The sequence below is a fragment of the Papio anubis genome, chromosome 5 (genome assembly GCF_008728515.1).
Source record: "Papio anubis isolate 15944 chromosome 5, Panubis1.0, whole genome shotgun sequence".
Classification (NCBI taxonomy): Eukaryota; Metazoa; Chordata; class Mammalia; order Primates; family Cercopithecidae; genus Papio; species Papio anubis.
Genome location: NC_044980.1, coordinates 91,726,410 through 91,745,781, shown reverse-complemented (window position 1 = coordinate 91,745,781; position 19,372 = coordinate 91,726,410). Strand labels below are relative to the sequence as shown.

The 19,372-nt window shown below is 34.3% G+C and overlaps 1 protein-coding gene across 2 annotated transcripts in view; it reads left to right on the top strand.

Annotated features, from left to right (window-relative positions):
* Nucleotides 1–19,372, top strand: part of CHD1 (chromodomain helicase DNA binding protein 1) — a 76,443-nt gene that overhangs the window by 47,219 nt on the left and 9,852 nt on the right. Inside the window, exons 19-32 of one of the 2 annotated variants that reach the window (XM_031666325.1) lie at nucleotides 133–282; nucleotides 1,205–1,353; nucleotides 1,944–2,040; nucleotides 2,150–2,245; nucleotides 3,614–3,790; nucleotides 6,759–6,919; nucleotides 8,214–8,255; nucleotides 9,923–10,053; nucleotides 11,150–11,288; nucleotides 11,498–11,648; nucleotides 12,873–12,989; nucleotides 13,787–13,915; nucleotides 14,383–14,646; nucleotides 15,017–15,157. In XM_031666325.1, coding sequence (XP_031522185.1) covers nucleotides 133–282; nucleotides 1,205–1,353; nucleotides 1,944–2,040; nucleotides 2,150–2,245; nucleotides 3,614–3,790; nucleotides 6,759–6,919; nucleotides 8,214–8,255; nucleotides 9,923–10,053; nucleotides 11,150–11,288; nucleotides 11,498–11,648; nucleotides 12,873–12,989; nucleotides 13,787–13,915; nucleotides 14,383–14,646; nucleotides 15,017–15,157 — 1,944 coding nt within the window. The remainder of the gene's footprint in view (nucleotides 1–132; nucleotides 283–1,204; nucleotides 1,354–1,943; nucleotides 2,041–2,149; nucleotides 2,246–3,613; nucleotides 3,791–6,758; nucleotides 6,920–8,213; nucleotides 8,256–9,922; nucleotides 10,054–11,149; nucleotides 11,289–11,497; nucleotides 11,649–12,872; nucleotides 12,990–13,786; nucleotides 13,916–14,382; nucleotides 14,647–15,016; nucleotides 15,158–19,372) is intronic. The other variant, XM_017959747.3, reaches the window with a different exon arrangement.

The following is a 19,372-nucleotide window of genomic DNA, read 5'->3' as shown; positions in this document are numbered from 1 at the left end:
GTCTTTTTGTTGGTTGGTCTTGCTAGATGTTTATGTATTAGTTTAAAAACTTTTTGTTTAATTAGTAACATGCTGTTTAAGTTCAGAAAATTAATTGAAAAATTTTCATTTTGATTATTCAATTTCTTACAGGATTTTTGCTTTTTGCTGTCTACAAGAGCTGGAGGTCTAGGGATTAATTTAGCCTCTGCCGACACTGTTGTTATATTTGATTCCGATTGGAATCCACAGAATGATCTTCAGGCACAGGCTAGAGCGCATCGAATTGGGCAAAAGAAACAGGTATTTTTAATTTTAATTTGTATTATGTTGCTGTCTTAGAATTCTTTTTTGGGGGGGAATGGTTTCAGTGTATCTTCTAGAGGGTAAGATCACTGCAACAGTCATACTACTATTTAACAGATAGGATGCTAAGGAACTTGGTTTACCAAAATCACCTGGAGAATATGACAGAATTGAGGTAACTGTGCATAAATAGGATCATGTATGCTGTTTTTATCCTGTGTTCTAGTCATAACTATAAAATGCAGTGTTTTTCAATTATAGTAAAAGTCTACTTGCTTGTTTTAACTTGAAAGAGTTTGAGTAGCATATGCTGCCTTTCTGTTAGTGTATATTTTGTCCATGTGCTTCCAAGATTCTCCACATATAATATGTGACCCCATTTTTATAATTGTAACAAAATACCCTTAAATGGTGGTACTGAACCTTTACCTAGAGAAATAGGGAAAATTTACTACACCAATTTTTTTTCAATTTTGAAGAGTTTGTTTTATGGTGGGCTTCTTATTAATTAACTTGGGGAGTGGTTCATAGAATTTTGCATTATATAGAGTGATGAAACATTAGAATCAAGGCAGCGAGTATAATAAGGCTGTCAGAAGTTTATGTGCTCCCCCCCATTTTCCCCAGCTAAATCATAACTTACAAATTACTGTCTTTCCTTTAAAAAAAAAGCAAAAATAAGCAAATGCAGTCTCCTTGCCAAAATGTTAAGAAGGAAGGAAGGATATATTTCAAAATAGTTTGAGTTGAGGAACTCTAGCTGTAAACATGTTTTTTAAATTTTCATTTTGCTTTTAACCCGTGAAAACTTCATGTAGTGTAGAATGAGCTTCAATTTGTGTGCCAATATTTAGGCACTTGAAGTTAGCAAAACAAATCCTTTATGCTGCAATTTGTTTCCTCGTGTGTGTTTTTACAGGTGAATATTTATCGTCTAGTTACAAAGGGATCAGTTGAAGAAGATATTCTTGAAAGGGCCAAAAAGAAGATGGTTTTAGATCATCTTGTAATTCAAAGAATGGACACAACTGGGAAGACAGTACTACATACAGGTTCTGCCCCATCAAGGTGGTTACTTTATTATTTAAAAAATGTCATTTTAGAGTCAGGAAACTCATTTTTTTGATATGTTACATCACTATAGATCATTGAGGAAATGTATTCAGTGTTGTACTTTTTATATTTTGGAAGACTTTTGACTAATTTCTAGTTAGAAGACATACTTCAATACCTGGTTTCATCGCTATAGATTTGTAATTTTAGGGGTAATCTCTTTAACTTCTGTGCTTCAAGTTCCTTATTTTAAAGTAAATATACTGCCCTAGACAACATGGTGAAACCCTACCTCTACAAAAAATAAAAAACTTGATGGGCATGGTGACACACAACTGTAGTCCCAGCTACTGAGGAGGCTGAGGCAGAAGGATCAGTTGAGCTTGGTAGGCGGAGGTTGCAATGAGCTAAGATTGTGCCAGTGTACTTCAGCCTGGGTGACAGAGTGAGAGACTGTCTCAAAAAAAAAAAAAGGATACTAATACTTGATTCATCTAACTTCCTCATGTAACTTTTGTAAAGGTGAAAATGTCAGTAATTAATAAAAGTGCTGTGTAAATATTTTTAACTGTTAATGTTAAGCATTTTTGTTTTTCCTCTTTTAGTTCTACTCCTTTCAATAAAGAAGAGTTATCAGCCATTTTAAAGTTTGGTGCTGAGGAACTTTTTAAGGAACCTGAAGGAGAAGAACAAGAGCCCCAGGTAAAAAAAAAAACAAAACAAAACAACAAACCCACTTCAGAATATGTGTCATCTGTTTGGTAGGATGAAAGGATTCAAGTATATTTAAATATTGTTTTTCTAATTATAGGAAATGGATATAGATGAAATCTTGAAGAGAGCTGAAACTCATGAAAATGAACCAGGTCCTTTAACTGTAGGAGACGAATTGCTTTCCCAGTTCAAGGTAGATTTAAACAAAATTTTCCTTGTAATTATATAAATTGAGAGGAATTGAATTATTGTCATTTAGTGGTTTGTTAATCTTTCTTTAAGCATAATCAGGAAGATTGCTATGTTGTATAAAAACTACTCTCCCTTGTTCAGACAAACCAGTAGCAAACTGATTTGAAAGAGACCAGATCCATTTATGAAGTTACATGTTGTTGGGTGGAAAGAGCTGTTGTTTGCTAATTAGCAACTAGAATAGTGCTTGGCAAATAGCATGTCCTTAAATACTTCGGTAAGTAAATGAATCAATGTGATCTCTTACTTAGATTTCCATGACTGAAAGCTTTCGGCTGATTTTTTTTGAAGCAGTTTTTGACATTAACTTATCACAAATAAGAAAACTCAAGTAAATCAGTCAAAATAAGCAATAAGCTGCTATATATTGATACTTAATATCCCTGGTTTTTTGAGGGCCAGTGAGTTGAAAGGAGTCCTAAAACAACATAAGTCAACTGACCTCATGGAGTAAGTTAAGTGCCATTTGTTTAAAGAAACAGGCTTCTCTACATCTTAGCTATTTTCTATGAACTGCAGTTTTTAAGGGTCAGTTCATTTCATGTGTTCATTTGACAAGTATTTATAGAACATCTGCATGTACCCCACACAGTGAATAAAAAACTTTTGTAATTTTAATATCACTCTGGCTGCTATGTGGGTGACTAACTGTAGTGAGACAAGAGCTGTAGCAGGGAGATAAGATAGAAGACTGTTGAGTAATCCTGGTTAAGAGGTGGTTTCTGGGATTACAGGCATGAGCCACTTCGCCCGGCTGTGATAGTTAGCCTTAATGGGTGCTTTCTGTATACCAGACCTTGCATAGTACCCTTAAATGTGCTATCTTATATAATCCTCCCAGAAGGTAGTGTGCTCTCAAAGAGCTCTGTGTCTCTGCCAGTAGCTCTTTGCTGCCAGTAGCTCTTTAGATTGTGTTTTTGTGATCATAAAAATGATACTAGATTGTTCTACAATACTTGATACATGGACTGGTCTGAGAATTTCTGCAGATTATTTAGCATGTTAATAGTATAAATTACTTTTTTTTTTTGTTCTGTTAACTGCTTTTAGTTCTGAGATGCTACTAATTTTGTTGAGCAGTAGGGCAAAAGAAAATCTTTCCTAGAGGATTATTAGATGTCATTTGTTTGATCTGCTTTGCCCTAGTGAGGTAATGAATCTAGGTTGTTTAGAAGTTATTTTTGGTTTAGTCCATAGTCATATTCATTATCCTAAGGATATTTAGGCATGTCAGTTTCTTCCCTTTAAAAAAAAAATTAAGGATCAGTTTTTCTATAACAGTTACTCTTAAAATTCTGAAATTTATCAGGTTGCCAACTTCTCAAATATGGATGAGGATGACATTGAGTTGGAACCTGAAAGAAATTCAAAGAATTGGGAGGAAATTATTCCCGAAGATCAAAGAAGACGATTAGAAGAAGAAGAAAGACAAAAGGAACTTGAAGAAATTTATATGCTCCCAAGAATGAGAAATTGTGCAAAACAGGTGATTTTGCAATTTTAAAGATGTTTCTATAAAGTAGAGTATTCAACCTGGACCGATTTTGTTTGTTTCTATGAGGTATCAGTCCATAGTTTTCTTTTCTTGTAATGTCCTTGATTTGATAATGTTTGCCTCATGAAATGAGAAGTGTTTACTCCTCTTGTATTTTATTCATCTTTTCAAAGAACCAGCTCCTGGTTTCATTGATTTTTTTGTGTGTTTTTAATTTCATGAGTTTCTGCAATTTATTATTTCTTCCTTTCTGCTTTTGATTTAATTTGCTCTTTTCTTTCTTTTTTTTTTTTTTCTTTGGGACAGCATCTTGCTCTGTTGCCAAGGCTGGAGTGCAGTGGCACAATTCTGGCTCACTGCAACCTTAACCTCATGGCCTTAGATGATCCTCCCACAGGTGTGCCCCACTACACCCAGCTGATTTTTGTATGCTTTCTGTAGAGATGGGGTTTTGCCACGTTGTCCAGGCTAGTCTGGAATTTCTGGGCTTCAGTGATCCATCCGCCTTGGCCTACCAAAATGTTGGGACTATAGGCGTGAGCCACTGCACCTGGCCTCTTTTATTCAGTTTCTTAAGGTGCAAGCTTAGATATAGAAATGTAATCTCTCTTTTCTAATATCGACATTTAATGCTACAAATTTTTCTTCAAGCATTGCTTTTTCTGAATCTTCCAAATCTATCTTTATATTTTCCTTAATTTAAAAATACTTTAAAATTTCCCATGTGACTTCTCTTTGACCCATAGGTGTTTTTAGAAGTATGTTTTAAAATGTTGAGGTATTTAGGAGATTTTTCAACTATCTTTGTTAATTATTGGTAATTTAATTCTGCCCTGTTCAGAAAGCATACTTTATGTAATTTTAGTTTTTAAACATTTGGTATTTATTCAGTGGCCTAAGTAAACAAATATCAGATTTTTAAATAACTGTAATAGTGCCATGCCAAGCTATATTGCCAAAAAGGAAAAAATTCTAAGACTAATTTCTTTTTCTATTATCCTTTGGTTTTTAGAATATTATAAAATTATTTGTCTTGATTACTGAGTTTTTTGGTGTTTCCTTAAATTTTAAGCCTGGGGCAAATGAGGGGCTTGCCCCACTCTAGTCCCTGCCCTGCTACCATTCCCCCAAGGGTAGAGTTTTTTGTTTTTTATTTTCTCGCAACCATATTAGATCTTATTCTGTGCCCTCAGTTGAGCAGATGAGAAGGGTCTGGCAAGGCTTCCTTCCTGTTTCCACAAAGGTGACTGCTCACTTTCTCTAAGGCTGTACCATGGAGAAAAGTTTTGTCCAGTCTTCTACCATGCTGCTTTCTCATGATCGCCTAGTGGAAGTCTGTGGCAGAGTGCCTGAGAATGGGTGCAGGTCCTCCGAGTTTTGGCTGTTAGGTCCTATGATCTCACAATAGCCTATACTCAGCCATTAGCAGATTTTAGCTGATACCGTCTTGTATGGTACTTGATTTCTGTCACCTGTGCTGTCCACAAATGAGCCACTGTTCGAGTCCTATATCTTTTTCTCTTTTTGCAATCTCCTGTATTTCCTTACATTTAGATGTATAGGTTGCCCTGAAATTCATCTCTCTGATGTTAAACAGAAGAATTAGGATCTTGTAGATCAGATTTGTTGTTAGAGTAGGAGCAGTGCCCCTACCAAGTTTCTACATAACAGCCAGAAGTGGAGCCAAAAATAATGTTTTTGGCCTAAAAGTAACCATGTATGTTATTTCTTGTTTCTGTTTATTTCTTCAAACCCCTAAGTAGTTTTGTTTTAGAGTGTGTGAGAATGCAGCATTACATTAGATCTTGTGAAAGGATTAAGGGAGGTTAGAAAAAATAAGGTCTAAATACCATTTTTTACTTCATTTAAGTTTCAGCATATTAGAGGTTCAGAATATGTGCCAAAGCTTTGGAAAAACTCCCAAGACTTACAGAATGTATGTTTTGATGTATCCCATTAAAATTAATGGATGTTACAAATAGTCTTTTATGTGGGTTCAACTGGCATTTTTTTCTTTCAAATATCTGACTTGTCTAGTTAGAATAGCAATATGTGGATATTAAGCAGAACAGGAAAAAAGGGACAGTTAATCAATCCGTTCCCTCAGAGATAACGACTAATATTATCACAGTGTACATCATTCCAGTTTTTAAAAATTCATTATCATTTGCCAAATTAAATTGTGGAGTCGTATTAATTTGGAACTTTTTCTTCTTTTTGACAGTATGTCATGAATGTTAATTATTCTACAACCCCATTTTTAATGGTCTCTTAGCATTCTATCATATAGATTTGTCTGGTCTCTCTTTGATGAGTATTTAGATTATTTGCTTTTTGTTTTTGAGGCAGGATCTCACTGTGTTGCTCAGGCTGAAATGCAGTGGTACAATCATGGCTCACTGCAGCCTCAACTTCCTGGGGTCAAGTGATCTCCCACCTCAGCCTCTCAAGTAGCTGGAACTACAGGTGCATGCTCCAAAAATGCCTTGCTAATATTTTAAATTTTTGGTAGAGACAAGGTGTCACTATGTTGCCTAAGCTGGTCTTGTACTCCTGGGCTCAAGTTATCTTCCTGCCTTGGCCTCCCAGTCATGCTGGGATTACAGGCATGAGCTGCTGCGGTCAGCCACATTTTTCTCTTATGATGTAAATAACTTTATTGATCAGTGTTTCTTCACAGTTCTGATCTCCTCAGGAAAAATGCCTAGAAGTTATGTTGCTGGGTCAGAAGAATAACTTTTGAGGCTTTTGATGTAACATTGTCTCATTACCCTTTAAGTCAAAATACCCACCAGATGTATATATTTTTCTGTTTGCTTTTTAATTTTGTTTATGGAATGTTTTTGATACTTTGAATAACATTTTTAAGATTCTGACCATCTTTTATAATGGCTTTTGCTTCTAAGATAAAAGCTGTTTTTACACTAAGGTTGGGTAAATATTTATTTTCCAATTCCAGATTAGTTTCAATGGAAGTGAAGGGAGGCGCAGTAGAAGTAGGAGATACTCTGGATCTGATAGTGATTCCATCTCAGAAGGGAAAAGGCCAAAGAAACGGGGAAGACCACGGACTATTCCTCGCGAGAATATTAAAGGATTTAGTGATGCAGAAATTAGGCGGTAAGATGATATAAGACAATCGCTTCAACTTAGTTTTAGTAGAGTGTGAAACTAAAATATAAAAATTTCGTAATTTTCAAAAATTGTGATGAAGTTTTAGAAGAGGCAAATGTATGTTATTTAAGTAGGAATTGGGTGGTTCTGCTTTTGGGTATTATAACTAACAAGTTTAGTGTCTTACCTTTGCGTGTTATTTATTTTTTGCTAAACTACTTAGGCTGCAAAAATTTTTTTATTAATTTGACTCAGAATAGTGATCCTTTTGAATAATAAAAGTGTTTATGATACATTTGGTTTTTTATTAAAATTTTTTATTAAAAATTCTCACTGCATTTAGGACTCCCAGTTACTAATATTTTGTAGAAGTTCTGTATTTTTCTAGTTTCTTAACACCAAGGTCATTTCCTTTTTGAAAATAACCCTGTTATAAAACCTTTTCTGATATGTTGAAGTAGGAATTGAGGTGAGGTAAGATTGACCATGCAGGATAAATTGTAATGTCCATTCAGAATGTTTATATATACACATTTATTTAAAGGGAATGGGATAATGACTTACTTTTGTTTGTGTAATAGTTTTGGATATGAAATTTATTAAAATCTTGTTCAGTTTTGTATTTTGAAAGTTTGTTTCTTGCAAGCCATTGTAACTTTTTTCTTTTAAATCTTAGACCTGACAAAATTCTTCCTCATTCTTTCTACCAGAAAACTTAATACATTGTTAGCCTTTTTTAAAGGTACTGACCACCTGAATTGCTGGACTTTTCGTCTTTAGTTGAGGAAGCATTTCGACTTCTACTTTACCTGGATATTTTTCCTCATTTATTAACCACTTATGTAGCTTTCTTAAGTAAAATTTTAATTTTTCGTTGTTGTAATACCACGCATCTGAATTAAAGCCATTCAGTAAATTTTTATCAGCACTTGGAATGTGAGGAAGTGTAATATAATTAATAATTATTATGGAGATACTTCCTATGGTAGCTTCAGACCTTTTTTGGTCTTATGAAAATAATAAAGTAATTTTTAAAACAAAATTTAGCTTCTACTGTTTTATTTATACTGATATCTCTAAACATCATCCTGGGTGTTAAAATATGCCTTGTCTTACCTGCTGTATCTTAATGTTTTAACATTTTTGTTTTTAGCATAGTTGATTCATTCTTCTTAGATAACAATGCCTTGAATTAGTTTTTATACTAACAAGTACCTTCTTATATCTGTAAATATTAGAAATACCTATATTTTTAGTGAATACTGAAGCTCACATTTACCAAACAATTATTTTGTCTTAGGTTTATCAAGAGCTATAAGAAATTTGGTGGTCCTCTGGAAAGGTAAATACATTTATTATTCTCATAGAATAATGGAATGTGTTACATGCTGTCAGCTTTGTTTGTGTTAACATTCAGTTTAGCTACTTTGTTAAATTTGCTTTTAATCGGCATTTACAAAATTAATGTACAAGACAAATTTCAGATTGATTTTTAAAAATGTTTTTATACTATCTTTAATTTCTAGTCTCAAATTTCTTTCCTGTAAATGAAGTTATTTATACAGTACATGTTTAAATTGCACTTTTATGACTGTAAGACACTTTTTACAGTCTTTATCTCATTTTTCATCAGTAACTTAAAAGTAGCATAAGCAGATTTATCCATAGAAGGGCTGAGTTGCTAATCCAGTCTTTTTTTTTTTTTTTTTGAATGGAGTCTCACTCTGTCTGCCAGGCTGGAGTGCAGTGGCACGATCTCGGCTCACTGCAACCTCCGCCTCCTGGGTTTATGTGATTCTCCTTCAGCCTCTCAAGCAGCTGGGACTACAGGGGTGTGCCACCACATCCAGCTAATTTTTTTTTTTTTTTTTTTTTTAAGTAGAGACAGTGTTTCATCATGTGGTCCAGGTTAGTCTAGAACTCCTGACCTCAGGTGATCTGCCCGCCTCAGCCTCCCAAAGGCTAACACAGCCTTTTAACCAGCTCTGCTTTCCCTAACTAGAGATATTTTCTTAATTTTCTCGAATTCATTCTCTTATTATACAAACTGTATTGAAATTCAAATTAAGACAGTTTTGGTTTTTTTTTTTTTTTTTTTTTTGAGACGGAGTCTCGCTCTGTGGCCCAGACTGGAGTGCAGTGGCCGGATCTCAGCCCACTGCAAGCTCCGCCTCCTGGGTTTACGCCATGTTCCTGCCTCAGCCTCCCGAGTAGCTGGGACTACAGGTGCCCGCCACCTTGCCCGGCTAGTTTTTTGTAATTTTTTTAGTAGAGACGGGGTTTCACCGTGTTAGCCAGGATGGTCTCGATCTCCTGACCTCGTGATCCGCCCGTCTCGGCCTCCCAAAGTGCTGGGATTACAGGCTTGAGCCACTGCGCCCGGCCAAATTAAGACAGTTTTTTGAAGTTATCAAATAATCTCACTAAGTATTGTGATTTGGATATTTTTTGCCCTTTGTTGTGGTCAACCCACTGTTTGAATATAGACCAGCAAAGACTCAAATTAGTTTATTTTTTATCTAAAAAATCCCTTCAAAAATAGACATATTTTCTGTTTCATTTTGAGATGGCATACTTAAAATATAACAAAATACTTGCATAATTATTTTAGATGAACAAAAGTCTTGAATATTAATCATTCATATTTGGTGCAGAGGAATAAAAAGTTACAGAACTTTACTCAGCTTTTTTGTTTACAATTATAAAACTTCACCACTTCATTTTGAACATCTTAAAATTTGATCAGTTATTAAAAACTTTTATAGAATTGGTATGTAATCTTCCATTTGCTCTATAATTAAGTAAACTTATTGAATATATAAATGAATTGTTTCTCTGCCACATTGTCCTGGTTTGTATGTGCTTCCTGCCATTTATATGAACAAGAATATATAGAGCATGCAGTAGAGTAGCATTTAGATCTTGAAATAGAGTGAAACTTAGTTTATCTTAAATGGCACCACTTCATTTAACATATTTACCTGAAAATGGGATTATTTTGTTTTACAGATTAGATGCAATTGCTCGAGATGCTGAATTAGTTGATAAGTCGGAAACAGACCTTAGACGACTGGGAGAATTGGTACATAATGGTTGCATTAAAGCTTTAAAGGATAGTTCTTCAGGAACAGAACGAACAGGTAACATTAAAATGAGAGTGATTTAAAAGAGAAGTAAATGAAAGTTTCAAAACATGCTTTGTTGAGCTAGATATTATATCTTAAATTATCTATTCATCAGTCTCAAAAGATTATTTATGAAACAAAGTAAAGCCATTCTGGGTAATAGGAAATGGAGAACAGAATTGCAATTTGAAGGCAGTAGAATCTGTTTTTAATTCCGCTGACATTTTCTGTCTGAGAGGTAAGGTCAGAAATTACTGTTTTATATCAGTTATATATATATGTGTGTGTGTGTGTGTATACATATACGTATATGTGTACATACACGTATGTACACATATATACATTCATAGCTATATGTGTATATACACACACAATACAATATGTATAGTATCTATAGGGTTTTTTAGTATAGATGACTGGGAAAATATAATGCAAATATACATATATGATATTGGTTTGGTACATAATTATTTTATTATTATGCTTATTTTACAGTTCATTTACCTGAATAAAAATATTTAGATAAGATTTAATAAGCAGGCCAGTCATAGTGGCTCATACCTGTAATCCCAGCACTTGGGGAGGCTGAGATGGGGTTTTAGCTTGAACCCAGGAGTTTGAGACCAGCCTGGGCAACGTAATGAGACCCCGTGTCTAAGAAAAATGAAAAAATAAAAATTAGCAGGGTGTGATTGTGCATGCTTGTATTCTCAGTTACTTGTGAATTGAGGTGGGAGGGTTGCTTTAGCCCAGGAGGTCGAGGCTGCAGTGAGCGATGATTGCACCACTGCACTTCCAGCCTGGGTGACAGAGCGAGACCCTGAGTCATCATCCTATAATTCTTTATTTAGAGGTTGGTGGTATTAATAGATTGATCCATCTTATGTAATTGGTAAAACACTTAGATAAATACTTTTCGTGAATCTACATCTGCTAGATGATAATCACTAGTTCATATGTAATGAAATTTAAGGTTTTCCAGTAATCTTTTAATAACATGAATAAAGAATACTTATTGTTAAATAACATAAGTAATAGCATCAGTTGCTTGGTGTTTTATAGAATTATGTTTTATACTTTTAAAAATACTCTTTTTTAAAAAAAAATCAAGGTGGTAGACTCGGAAAAGTGAAGGGTCCAACATTCCGAATATCAGGAGTACAGGTGAATGCCAAGCTAGTCATCTCCCATGAAGAAGAATTAATACCTTTGCACAAATCCATTCCTTCTGATCCAGAAGAAAGAAAGCAGTGAGTTACTTATTTTCTCCATTGTAAGATTTTTCTTAGTCAATAATTACAAAATGAATGTGCTTAATTTTTATGGTGTTATTGGCTAGTTATGAAAAAAAAAGAAATAAAGCATAGTATTTTAAAGTTCTAATGACTCACGTTTTTCAAAATTAATTTTTCAGTAAGGCAATTACAAACTTACCATTAGTTATTAACTTTAATGCCAGGTATACTATCCCATGCCACACAAAGGCAGCTCATTTTGACATAGACTGGGGCAAAGAAGATGATTCCAATTTGTTAATTGGCATCTATGAATATGGATATGGAAGCTGGGAAATGATTAAAATGGATCCTGACCTCAGTCTAACACACAAGGTACTTCTATTTCTTGATTCTGTTGACCATTCATGTTGAATTTAATTTATTCTAATTCTTACTTTTATGTTGGAAATAATGGAAATATGTAAACCAAGGCTCTAGCTAGTTGTGTGACCTTGGTGTATTTAGAAGATGCCTTGCATGAAAAGATGAAATTTAAATGATTTCTGAGATTTTGCATTACTGTGAAATTATATGTCATTAAGGCATTAGGTGTATTATTTTTCAGATTATTAGGTTAAAAGTTTTATTCTACCAAAAATTTTTTGATGCATAGTAGATGTACATATTTTCAGAGGCGTGTGATAATTCGATACAATCATATAATATATAGAGATGAAATCAGGGTAACTGGGACATTATCACCTTAAATATTTATCTTTACACTAGGAACATTCAAATGATTCTTTTCTAGCTATTTTATAATGTATAGATTATTGCTAACTATTGTCACCCTACTCATCTATCAAACACTAGGTCTTATTTCTTCCATCTAACTATATATTTGTACCCATTCATCATTAATTTTATTATTCCAGTAAGACAAAATCATTAAAATCTTTTATATATATTTTTAAAAACATCGGTATTTTAGTATTTTTGGTCATTTGGTTCCACTGTGCTAGCTGAAATCTTTTTTTTTTTTTTTTTTTGCCTAAAACGGGAAACACTGGGAGAACTTCCTTGTTGTTTATACTTATGTGTTGGGAACCTTTAGATATTGGTGCTTTGTTACTGTGAAGAAAAAATTAAGTAGTCTAGATTCCCCTATAAAACTTTCCTCCCAGTGTATGCTTTAGGTCTTCTTCTAGAAAGATGACATCTTGTATTCTAGGAATTTTTGTGTACATTATATATAAATACACTTTTACTGAGAAGGGAAGGCATTTAAGGATTATATAACATGGAATAACAGTGGATGTTTAGTACACTTTTGTATATTTGAAGGAAATTTACAACCTCATACTTTCTATTTTCATTTTGAAAGATAATATGAGGGTATTTAAAGTATATTTAGAATTCATTCTCAGAAAAATTAAATCTTTGGCTCTGGCATAGGTATAAAAAATGTATTTTGCATTGAGTTTATTCCTACAAATACTAATAATTGAAACTTGGTGAACTATATGTGTGTATATATATTTAAATGGTTAAGCATGTTTTACCCAATTTCTCATGTTATTTATTAAGACAATGTGAAAACGTTAATTGCTTTTTCAGATTCTTCCAGATGATCCTGATAAAAAACCACAAGCAAAACAGTTGCAGACCCGTGCAGACTACCTCATCAAATTACTTAGTAGAGATCTTGCAAAAAAAGAAGCTCTTTCTGGTGCGGTAAGTTAAGGCCCACATGCCTAAGACCAGTTTACTTTTTAGTAAGATAAATTTCGTTTACTTGACCATGCTAAACATCTGAAGTCAATATGAGCTTATATAAATAGGTTTTTCTATAATTAAGTAGTTTTATTTGATGTTGCCATATTCAAATTTTACCTTAAATTATCTCGCCATACATGTTAAAACTGGTGAATCATAGCTTTTAGAAGTAGGATTGTTTTTTTTCTAGTTTTAGAGAGGGATAAAGAAAATTCGTTTAGAGTGTAGAGTGCTTTTCGAGACGTCAAGCCTACATAGCCTACATGACTGTTTTACTTGGAGTCATTAGAGTGCTTAAGGGACAGCATCATAGCTTGCCGAGCTTACTGAAAAAGAACGAAACAGACACCAAAAAGGAGGTGATTGGAAACTTAGAGCAACCGTTAAAAGTTTACCTATGACCATTATGTCAGTAACTACTTGTAGCATTAAAAATCATTCCTAATGCTGTCTCTTGTGCTATTGAATTAAGCTGAAGGTGATAATAATCTCAGAGGACAAAAAATTGTTTCTACTTCTCTCTGATTCTTTTTTTAAAGGAATAATAATTGGCTAGTATTTTTTATTTACATTAATATTATATTTGACTCATTAAGTTATAGCACCTTTTTTGAGTTTCTAATGTTGGTACAGCTTATTACCAATAGACTAAGGATCAGGTAGGTATATGTATTCTAGCCATTGGATTTAATGTTTATGAAGTTTTTAAAAATGAAATCTGTAGAATTGGTTAAAATTAAAATAATGATTTTTAGGGAAGTTCAAAGAGGAGAAAAGCAAGAGCTAAGAAGAATAAAGCAATGAAGTCTATAAAAGTGAAAGAGGAAATAAAGAGTGATTCTTCTCCTTTGCCTTCAGAGAAGTCTGATGAAGATGATGATAAAGTAAGAATGTGTTTTAGAACAACAACCTTTTCTATGGAAAGGGAATTATGGCATGTTTTTGTGTACTTTACATTTAAAATTTGAACTAGTCCCTTAAAATTTGTATTTTAGGTACTGAAGTCTGCGTGTGTGTGTGTGCGCGCGCGCTTATGGTTCATGACATAGTCTCATTTATAGAACAGAATTCTAACTATCCAGTAGATATTATATAGCACTAGAGGCATAGAGCAAAGGTCCTTCCTTTTCAAACAATTGCCAGTTCGATGAGCTTCTGTCTCCTTTAATTGTATTATGAACTTGAACGGGACTGGCTTTATAGGAAGGTAAACATTGCATGTATAATTATTAGGGGGATTCTGGGCTGTCTTTCAGAATCCACATACATGCAATCTGTAGTCATGTGAAAAAAAAATTAGTCATTGTTAAAATTTGGTTAGTAATACATTGGCCATACTTGCACTTTTCAGGATGAGATCAGTTCTGTGAAACATCCAAATAAAAAAATTAAAACAGAAAGAGACAGTGAAGAAAAACCTGAGCCAGATGTTTTTATAAAGAAGGAACCAGAAGAAAAGAGGGAAGCAAAAGAAAAGGAGAATAAAAAAGAACTTAAAAGGGAGATAAAAGAAAAAGAGGATAAGAAAGATATAAAGGAAAAAGATTTTAAAGAAAAAAGAGAAAACAAAGTAAAAGAAGCTATACAGAAAGAAAAAGACATAAAGGAAGAAAAGGTACGCAAATCATAATAAAAAATAGAAAGTAAACACAATCAGCATATTTACATTTTAGGAGACTAAATTGCATATCAGCCGATACTAGTCTCAATAATTTTCTTCAGAAGCATGTGTGGGTATGCAGTAGAGGAGAATAATAGGTCTGAACACTCTTTCATGTTTTACCTTCAGAGTAACATTACAGAGTAGCTTTGGTTGTTTCCCCAAATGAAATTGGGGGAAAAAAATTAAAATAGATGAGGATATTCAATGAGAATGAGCACTTGTAGAATAAAATGAGACAGTAATTATTTTCTGGAAGTGTTAGTCGTTTTGCCTTTGTTGCTATTGGGGTTTTGTTTTTGTTTTCTTTTCACTTTTTCTTTAGTTGAGCGAATCCAAATCTGATGGTAGGGAAAGATCCAAGAAATCTTCAGTGTCAGATGCTCCAGTTCATATCACAGCAAGTGGTGAACCAGTTCCCATTTCTGAAGAATCTGAAGAGCTGGATCAGAAGACATTCAGCATTGTAAGCCTTTGACTTTCTGATTATTAGTACTAAATCATATAACATTTAAGTTGAAGTTTGTCATTTATAGCTTTTAATTTAGAACTGCATTTGAATTTATTATAGATTAGATTGATAAAAGCAATATATTTAAAATTTGAAGGCTTCTTTTTTTTTTTTTTTTTTTTTTTTTTTGAGTTAGCATCTTACTCTGTCACCCATGCTCGAGTGCAGTGGTGTAGTCACAGCCGATTGCAGGCTCACCCTTCTGGGCTCAAGTGCTCCTCCTGCCTCAGCCTCTCAAGTAGCTGGGACTAGAGACATGTGCCATACACCCAGCTAATTTTTAGTTTTTTTGTAAAGATGGGGATTTTTTATATCACCCAGGCTTGTCTTGAATTCCTTGGTGAAAAAGGGAGATAAGCCTGAGTGTGGTGGCTCACACCTGTAAGCAGTTTGGGAGGCTGAGGCGGTGGATCACCTGAGGTCAGGAGTTTGAGACCAACCTGGCCAACATGATGAAACTCTAAATACAAAACTCTAATACAAAATTAGCTGGGCGTGGTGGTGGGCGCCTGTAATCTCAGCTACTCTGGAGGCTGAGGCAGGAGAATTGCTGGAACCCAGAAGGCTAAGGTTGCTGTGAGCTGAGATTGCACCATTGCACCTCAGATGACTACGTGCCCGGGCCGGCAACAGTGAGACTCTATCTCAAAAAAAAAACAAAAAAACAAAAAAACCAAGGGAGATAAAAGGAGGTCAAGGTGGGCCCAGGTACTGGGATTACAGGCTTGAGCTATCATGCCCAGCTGGTGTCTTAAATTTAGAAGCAATTCAGAGAGACTTTTTAAGAAAGACTTTAAGAAGAGGGGTTTGACAAGTACTTTGAGTGTATTTGTTTTCCTCCAGCTCATATTTCAAATTTTTAAATTCCTGAATGCCATTAAAAAATAAATACGTGTATATACACACACACATATATGTAATTGTGCTTGTTATCTATGGTGAAGGACTAGTTTTTTTCCCAGTCTTTTGCAGACCAGTATTTTTTTTTAAAAATCCAATAAGAGTGAAATGTTTCACTAGAAAAGTAAAATAAGAAAAAATTATGTACAAAATATGAGCCTAATGTTTTGTTAGTAGATGCAGTAGCTGTAAAGTTGCACTGTCAAATTATACGAGTATCTAAACAGGCTCAATTTTTGTACCTATGTTGTTTTGGACTGGCAATATGTCTTGTCTAAAATATACTGATTCTGCATGTTGTCATGCCTTTGTGTTCCTCAAAGTGAGGGAGAAACTATCTGTGCCTTTTCTGAAGACTTTATTTACTGAAGATATTTATGTATTTATGTATAATTTACTCAATGTATATATTCATAATTTATTTACTGAATATTATTGTATACTTATGTAATTACATAATATAACAGTATGTATGTGGTTAATAGTACTGACTCTTGAGGCAGAATGCTGCTATTTGGAAAGTAAGTATGAAGATTAAATGAATTGGTACATGTAAAGTTTGCAGATCAGTGCTGTCTTCAGAAAAGCTTAGAAATTGATAGTGATTGTGAGACTAAAAAGTCCAATTGCAGAGCAAAACCAGGAAGGAATAATAATTTTAGAGAAAAAAGCCAAGTGGTATGAGACAGATACGTAGTTTGGCCTTAACTAGGACTAGGAAATGTTTCCTTACAAGCCACAACTGAAGGTAACATTTGTAGTCTAATATATAAATGTATCATGTTTATATATAGTTACAATATATACAAATTTATATATAAATATATATTCCTATATTTCCTTTTTAGAGAATGCATGACAACATGCATGATATGCGTGACAACATGCATTTCTAGAATCTGAATCTTTTGTACTAGTTGGAGCAGTTAACGTACTTCAGTCACTTGTTAGACTTGGTTGTTAGTTTTATCACTAGTATTAATCAAATGCTATACTTCAAAGATGGGAAATTTCACCTTCTAAAATTATATTTGTTTTTGACCCAGTATGTCCTTCTAGATCCCCAGCTTACCCTCTTGTCCTGCTTTCTCTTCTTTTGCACGATGACTAGACAGTGCTGATTTAATGAACCCACTAATGTATTTCCTACTGATTCCACAACATGCCCTAATATAGTTCAAATATTGTTCATGCCCTTTAAATATATTGGTTCTTACCAGTCTTCTTGTTCTCCCTACTTTGGGCTGTTGACATTCTTCCAGTCACTGAGAATATTGGAGACATTCAAAGCTGCTGTGGCTCCTATCTTCCATTTTATTTATTTGAGCCATATGTTTTATCTCTGGACTTTTATTTTTATCTCCTCTGCAGATTCACAGGTTGGGATTTCTTCTCTCTTTTTCAAGGGTAACTGGTTTTTTTGTTTTTGTTTTTGTTTTTTGTCTACTCTGTATTGAGTGGGACTCGGGGGAGGTGGTATTCTTTTGCTTTTTTGAGGTGAAAACATTAAACTCTTCACTTGAGCTACTTCCCCTTCTCTCTGTGGTCCACTAATGAATTAGGTGAGATTGTGCCTTTTGCCACTTTTTTTCCCCCACATTTCTTTTTTAGTCTTCTGACTTTTTCATGTAACTGCTGGAATGGAAAAATTCCTACTGTGCACAATGCATGAATTTTCTCTCCATTGATCTTAAATGATATTGTGTGTATCATGGAAATGAAGACTGGAATAGTTCTTAAACATGGACTCCGGAGCCAGACTTTCTGGCTTGTATAGGATTTTACCTCTAAGTAAGAAATTCCATTGTATTTGGGAATAGCTGTAAATAATTATGAAATTCAATGGCCTTTTCTAGGTCATCACTCTCTAAACATCACTCCTTATCTTTTACTGGTTGTCTTCCTAAGTGACAGTATAATTTAGCAGTCAAGAAAGAGCACAGAGTCTGAGGTCAGTTAGAGCTGGATTTGACAGATGTCATTTTATTCTAAGTGTCAGTTTCTTCTATAAAATAGATTAAATACTACCGCAAAGGACTATTGTCAGGGTCTATTCTTATTGCTTCCATCCTGCTCATACCTCCGTTGGTACTCCACATAGCAACCAGAGTAATCATGACTTAGAGGGAGAATAAAGTCCCACCATTATATTTCTGTGCTTAAAACACTCCAATGGCTTTCTATCTCATGTAGGAGAAAAGATTCTTAGCCTGAAACCAACCTCGTAGCATCTAGTCACCTCCCATCATTGCCAGCCACTTCTCTCACTTACTTGGTTCCAGCGACACTGGTGTTCACACTTTTTTTTAAAACATGTCAAGCAAGTTTTAGGGCGTTCATGTTTGTTTTTTCCTGTACTTGAAATGGCTTACTCCTTCATTTTCTTTAGATGTCCTCTCAAACATTGCCCTTCTCTGAAATCTTGTATAAGATAGGAAGCTCCCTGCTCTTTATTGCTTTATTTTTCTTTATCACAGTTGTTGTCACCTGACACACTATTTCTTCTTTATTTATTGGCTCTCTAGTGTTATACTAGATTCCAGGTTCCATAAAGGCAGGATCTGTTTTACTTACAGCTCTATTTCCTGGGTCTGGAACAATATCTAGAACATAGTATGTACTAAACTGACATATGTTGGATAAATTATTTTCTAACAGAATATAAACTGCCAAAGTTGAACAAAAAATAGGAAACATAAAGAACAGCAATGAATAAACTAAAAGTTAGAAAGGAAATTAAAGATTTTCTTAAAGCATCAGATCTGACTGAATTTTAATTTTCTTTCTAATAAGAGAGGTCCTTCAGAGCAGTGGTGTGAGGATTTATTATTTTATTTTTTTGAGATACAGTCTCACTCTTGCCCAGGCTGTAGTGCCAGTGGCATGATCACAGCTCATTGCAGTCTCCTGGGTTCAAGCAGTCCTCCCACCTTGACCTCTTGAGTAGCTGGGACCGCATGTGTGTGCCACCATGCTTGGCTAATTTTTTTTTTTTTTTTTTTTGGTATAGAATCAGAGTCTCACTGTTGCCCAGACTGATCTCAAACTCCTGGACTCAAGTGATCCTCCCGCTTCAGCCTCCCAAAGTGCTGGGGTTACAGGCATGAGCCACCACACCTGGCCCGATTTCTTAATAAATGATGTTGAATTATCTAAATGTATTGTCTGATGTTGACCCATCATCCTTACATTCCTAGAACTAAACCAGCTTGCTTTCTGTGAATATAATGTTAATTTTTAATTTGTTTTTGCATTTACAAATTTTATCTG